This window comes from Diospyros lotus, chromosome 14 (genome assembly GCF_014633365.1).
Source record: "Diospyros lotus cultivar Yz01 chromosome 14, ASM1463336v1, whole genome shotgun sequence".
Lineage (NCBI taxonomy): Eukaryota > Viridiplantae > Streptophyta > Magnoliopsida > Ericales > Ebenaceae > Diospyros > Diospyros lotus.
This window is the reverse complement of record NC_068351.1, coordinates 9,304,914-9,311,799: the sequence shown is the minus strand read 5'-3', so window position 1 is coordinate 9,311,799 and position 6,886 is coordinate 9,304,914. Positions and strand designations below refer to the sequence as shown.

The 6,886-nt window shown below is 39.2% G+C and overlaps 1 protein-coding gene across 1 annotated transcript; it reads right to left on the bottom strand.

Moving 5' to 3' along the window:
• Positions 1 to 946: 946 nt before the first annotated feature.
• On the bottom strand, positions 947 to 3,190 carry LOC127790891 (uncharacterized). Its single transcript, XM_052320620.1, has one exon. The coding sequence runs from the start codon at positions 3,188 to 3,190 to the stop codon at positions 1,118 to 1,120; it is 2,073 nt and encodes a 690-aa protein (XP_052176580.1). The 3' UTR covers positions 947 to 1,117.
• Positions 3,191 to 6,886: the final 3,696 nt, after the last annotated feature.

Sequence of the window (6,886 nt, the reverse complement as noted above, 5' to 3'; positions counted from 1 at the left end):
TAACCTTCTCCTCATATTCTTTATTTCCTGTGAAAGTTTTCGTGGTTTCTTATATTTTAATCCCTCCCTCACTGTGACTCGGTTTCATGCATTAATAATAAAAATTCACATGGTAACCATTCCATGATTTATATGTTATTAATGAGTTTATTGGTAATGAAAATAGTTAAGTAAATGATGCCTTGGTGTCTTTGATTTCGTCCGTCATGGAGCTTTGTATCGCTTAGTTTTTTTTTGGGAATGATGCCGAACTCGTTGGGGCTAGGTTCTTAGAAAATGCTATGGTTTAGATTATGAGAATTTGTTAAAAGTCTATTATGTATGTTGAGATGGTTTTATGTAAATAAGAAGGAATGAGAACAGGAATAGTATGTTAATGGTTATGTTACAAGTGCATGAGTTTGATGTTATTAGTAAGGGTGTCTACGGGTATGGGGTACAAAGTCACTGACTGTCGACCGTGGGTAGTGGCAGTTGATGGTTGGATGTATGTGCGCCAGTCATCGGCTGTTACAATAAGCGCTAAATGGGCTAGAAGAGCTAGTACTACCAGATTCCCGCCTTGGTTGTGCATATCTTGATGTGTGTGTTGCATAGGGACTGAGTGGCACTCATTTGGGGACATACTTTGTGTGTGATGAGATGTGTGAACATTTGCATGACCTAGTTGGTCTAAGAGCCAACTTGGGTTCTCTAGGTGAGCCGGTACATTTAGAGCATATCGTATGTGTGAATTCCTATGTGGGCGTAGCATGGCCTGATATTTGGTTTATGGGGGCCTTGTCATCACGTTTATACTACAGATGTCATTGTATTTCTTATGTGTTGCATTGCATGGCAAGGAGAGTGATTTTTGATGATGGCACGGACCCGGTAGGTTAGCCGGGGAGCAGGGGCGGAGCCAGAAAAAATATTCAGTGAGGGCGCAACTTACTAAAGAAACAAATAAGAAACAATATAATAATATAAATATGCTAAAGATTAACATTATTTATTCAATACCTTACAATAGTTCTTTGCGATTTTTCATATTTTGATAACGTTGTATAATAACTTCATTATCAATGTTCGAAAATATCTCTTTCTCAACATAAACAACTAGGCTATCATTCATCCACTAATCTCCCATTCGATTGCGCAATCTATCCTTCACAATGTTCATTGCAGAAAATACTCTCTCGACAGTAGCAGTAGCAATTGGAAGAACTAGTACCAAAGTCAGAAGTTTGTACACCAACGGATATATTATGTTTTTTTTCGTCATAACCAACTTCTCTGCAAGATCACCAAGGCCTTTCAATCCTTCAAACTCTTTGTTAGAGCGCATATTAAAAATAAAAGTTTCTAGTTGATCATCAAGTGTTAGGAGATTTACTGATGAAAAATCTTCTGGATAAAACTCAGCAAGTTGAATCAATCTTTTCTTGTCAAAAGCAGAGAATGAATCTTTTGGACATAGACATGCTACACAAAGAAGCAGCTCGGTATTTGCCTCCGAGAAACGATCATTCAACTCTTGAAGTTGCATATCAATGACAGCATAGAATAAATCTACACGGAAATGATGCAAATATGTTATTTCTGGAGCTTGACGTTGTGGGCGACCACGAGCTGCACGGCGTATAAACATATCATCCATGTTTGGAACATCAATGTAGTGCACCTGACAAAAAGAATAGACTTGTTGCACAAACGAATCCCACCCATCATTTCTAAAAGACTGGAGTCGTTGTTTGCATAGTTTCACCAATTCCATTGCATTTACAATATCTTGATCTTTTCTCTGTAATGCCTTTGATAATTCATTTGTCATCGCCAAAACAGTTCTCATTAAATGTAGATTAAATGCAAAATCAAATGATAATATTGACTCCAACAAATTATATGCTTCACCTTTTTGATCAGAATTTGATCCATCAACACTAATCATTTCAAGCACATCAATAACAGCTGAGAACATGGCAAGCAAGCTAATCAAAGAATTATAATGTGAACCCCAACGCGTATCACCAGAACGCTGAAGGGTAGTTTCTTGATTAAGTCCCCTTCCACTTAAAATCTCACCATTCTCCAATGCTTTTGCAACAATATTTGCTTGTTTCTCTCGAAGATGATCACAACGTTTAGACGATGCTCCAACAATATTGACCTCATCAGCAACCAAACGAAAAAAGTTAGAAATTGGAGTATTCTTCTTTGCCACGGCTACAAGAGCTAGCTGAAGCTGGTGAGCAAAACAATGAATGTAAAAGGCGCAAGGATTCTCTTTTAAAATAAGTGATTTGAGACCATTGAACTCACCCTGCATATTACTTGCCCCATCATAACCTTGTCCTCTCAATCTAGACAAGCTTAAGTTATATTTAGAAAATGTCTTGTCTATTGCAGCCTTAAGTGAGAGAGCTGTAGTACTAGAAACATGCTCAAGACCAATGAAACGTTCATTTATTTGTCCACTATTGTTCACATAACGTAAAACAATTGACATTTGCTCATTTGTTGACACATCACGAGATTCATCAACTAGAATAGAGAAAAATGAATCCCCAATGTCTTTGATAATAGCATTGATCGTTTCAGCAGCACAAGCACTTACAATATCCTTCTGAACATCGGGAGATGTTAATTTGCAATTTAAAGGAGCCTTGTTCATTGTAACTGCCTTAATCTCATCATTATGATCACCTAGAAACTGCAATAGGACTAAAAAGTTACCTGGATTCTCTGAATTCTCAGATTCATCATGACCCCGAAACGAAAGCCCCTGTCGCAACAAAAGTCTAATACAATCAATTGATGCAGTAAGACGAATACGATAGTCACTTCGTACTTGTTTTGACTGCTTGAAGAAAGCTGACTGAATGTGTTGCTCTTGATTCATCAAAGCCTCACACTTGATACGAGCTTTATTGTGTGCACTATCATGATCCCCAACATGAATATTAAGCCTGTCTTTACTTTTCCAATATGAGAATCCTTCACTAACAAAAGCATCGCCTCCTCCTTGTTTACCCACACTTGTTTTGAATAGATAACAATACAAGCAAAAAGCAGCATCTTTTGATACACTATACTCCAACCAACTACCAAACTCTTTAAACCAAGCAGGATTGAATCGTCTAGTTTGTGTCTGTCCAAATGGTCTATATGGAAAGTCACGATCTAAAGGCTGACACGGACCTTTTTGCATATAAGCTCTTCAGACTTGATCTCTAATATTAACATCGTAATCCAAAATTGGAATCCTTAGTCCAGGATCGATGGGAAGTTGTGTAATATCAAAAGTAACACTATTTGATTTTTCCCTATCAACATCTTCTACAACCGACGAAGATTTTCGTTTAAAAAATCTATCCATCACTGTTTCAAATTCAAGATAACAAATGATAATTAGAGAATGCACAAATTCATAAATTTATCAAGTGCATATGTGTAAATTATAATTGATCAATATCCAAATTACGTGCGTCTGTGCAATTGATCTAACAATCAAAATATAAAATTACGTACCCCTGTACAATTGATATCAAATTACGTGCGCCTGTGCAAGTGATCCAACAATCAAAATATCACATTACGTGCGCCTGTGCAATTGATCCAACAATCAAAATATCAAATTACGTGCGCCTGTGCAATTGATCCAACAATCAAAATATCAAATTACGTGCGTCTGTGCAATTGATCCAACAATCAATTAACCCAACATTAACATCACATTAACAATCAATTAACATCACATTAACAAATTTATTTTCAAAAACAAAACCCAAACATCAATTAACCCATCAGTTAACAAAATTTAACTTCACCTAATTTTAAAAATGGGATAAAAAAATTTACCTTCTTGGATAAAAAAAAAATGATCAGCGACAGTACAGACAGGGGGTCGGGTCACCTGTCGCCGGGTCGGAGCTGGAGCCCGGAAGGGCAAGCCAAGCCAGTGACGAGGGCGATTGGGCTAGGGCCGAGCCGTCGAGGCAGACGCGGCGAGCGACGGAGACAGAGGCGAGCGAGTCGGGTTAGCGAGAGCAAGGCGAGCGAGAGTCGAGAGAGGGTTACTGGGTTAGCGAGAGCAAGGGCGACTGACCGGCGACCGAGGAGGGTTAGCGAGAGCGAGGCGAGCGAGTCAACGGCGCCGGCGACCTCGGTCCTCAGCGATGGTTCTAGTTGTCCGATCCGACGCAGGCACGGAGGAAGGTCGGAGCAACCGAGCAAGTGAGGGCGAGTCGGCGAGAGGTGGTGCGAGAGAGGGAGAAGAACAGAGGACGTGGGCAGCGAGCGAGAGAGGGTTTGATTGATTGAGGGCTTGATTTGAGAGAGCCTAGCGGGCCTGAGTGCAGGCCAAACTCAATGGCGGGCCAAGGCCCAGTGAGGGCCAAGGCCCTCACTGGGCCTACATTGGCTCCGCCCCTGCCGGGGAGTGCAAGGCTATGATATGGGTGGTTTGTGAGGCACGAACCCGGTAGATTAGCCGGAGAGTACAAGTTCAGAGCTTAAAATTGAATGGTCTAATGCTATACACATGTTACGAAGGACAGAAAAAGACAAGTCAGGAATGATGATATGGTAGCCTACATAAGGCTACAACATGTTTGTATGTGGGACTTTGGCACCAATGTGGGTCTTATGTGGGCCTTGAGGACCGTTTATGTGCAAAGTTACTTTATGTTATGCACTCAAGGTAGAAGCATGTATGGTTCATGGCATGGTATGTTGTTGTATTGGCATGATTTGCATGGGGTGTTATGGGAAGAGTTCTGTCTTTACTCTATAGCCTTTCTTTCCAAAGCTTGTTGAGTCTCGTGACTCACGTTTGCTTTCCATCATTCCAGGGAAGATGATAGCTGGAGTTGATAGGTACGCTCGACAGAGTTGGGGTCCAGTTCGTTGTGTCATGATAGCAGGGGCAGAGTCCTCCCGAGACTAGATCCTAAGTGTCCTTGTGCTTGTGTTAGAGTAATGTTTTATATTTTTGAGATGGGTGTATTTTCTTTGAGAGCCAAGTGGGCTCATGTGGTGAATGATTATGTAAAGGCGGTTATGAAATGTTACAGGATGTAAAAAGTTATGGTTTCTAAAAGGGTCGTGTGTGAGTTTTAATTTATTTTATTATTCGATATCATTCAAATAATGACTCTCTCACGGATCCTCTATGTGCGGTAAGGGCTCCGGGAGACGGGTTGTTATAGTTTGACTAGAAAAAAGATATGCTTTTTGACAATTTTCTAAATTTTAAATAATATATGTGGTTGCATGATTGGTTTTTTCGAAATTGCTAGCCAAAAGTTAGGGCTTTTGTTTGGATTAGTCTGTATTGGATGGGCATTCTAGTTCGTAGTTACTTCTTGTCTTTGTTGTGACTTTAATTTACTTCCATGGCACTGTATATTATATTGTCTTCTAATATTCTATAATTTGTCAATTGGCTAAAGGCAATGTTAACTTAAGCACTTGCATTTTGAAAATGTCAGTGATGCAATAGCTTAGGGGTAGCTAGACCCAGTTTTCTGCTGCTTAGACACAGTTTTCTGCTTGTTTTTTTTTAACGTTGCTGATACGTTTACATCTTGCTAAACAGTTTAAATTTCTGAACCTGCAATTTTCTGTTGGCTGTTAGAACCCCAACTTATGATTGTACTATGAATTAATAGATTCTCTTTCTTTTTTATTTTTATTTTTTTTAAGGACCAAGTGTTCAAGTTTTGCTTGAATAATTCGGGAAGAGCGGCCTTCCTCCTAGTTTGCTCTTCAAAAAAATTCGAGTGCAGTCACAGTTTATACATATTTAGAGTGGACTTTCGTGAAACAACTATCCTCTCTGTAGACTCTATCTTTACGTCATATGAACGGGATCACCGGAGGGGCGACAGGGCGCACCATGACCCTGCCTCCATGTGGGCGACTAATCTTATTGTTGTCTTTCAGCTAATGTTATCTTTCAGCAATAATTATGTCACAAGCATTTGAACATCCGATGTTCTTGTTATTCTCCTTGTGCTTTACCGTTATGCCATGCCCGTTGGGGCTTCTTTTTCATTTTTTACATGCACTTTTATGCTGTGTTTTCTATATCACAAACCAAATTTTCCTTTGAAGTTACAATATGAGCTTGTCCGTACCATTCAAGTTATTCCTTGTTTTAATCTGAAAGTGAACTGAGTTCCTTTCGTGGAGAAACTTTTGACTAGAAAAAAAGGTATGCTTTATGGCAATTTTTGTATGTTTTTAAACACTATATGTGGTTGCATGTAAGGTTGTTCAATGGGAGCTTTCCCTAGATTCCAGGCACAAGGGGAAAATTGGGGGTAATGAGCCTTTCTATGACCAACTTAGATCCAAAAAGTAGGGAGTTTATTTCAGATGTTGATAAAGAAAATGGTGGTTCGGATGGAGGAAGAAGGCGTGGGAAAAGCAAAGACACTTTGACCCTTTTATAGCAATGCCATATTGGGAAGTTGGCATGATATTTGAGTCAGTGAATGAATTTAGAGAACATTTACCAGATATGCTATGTTGAGGGGAGTTGTTTAACCATTAGGCCAAATGAGCCTAAAAGAGTAAGGTGAGGTGTAAAGAAAGGTGTCCTTGGCTTCTATTTTCTAGTGTTGAGACAAGAACCAACAATTTTATTATCAAGACATACAATTACTACAAGAAAAATACTATTTAGTGACGGAATAAGAAAATTACTATTTAGCGACATAATTAGCAATGGAAAAAATTCTTCACTCATTAGCAACGGGCTAGTGACGGATTTGCCGTTGCAAAAATTTAGCAGCGGAAAAGGCCATCGCAAATTTAGCGACGAAAACACATTTCACTAAATATTTTTTCTATTTAGCAACGGAATTAGCGACGGCAAAAATCTGTTGCTAAAAATAAAAAA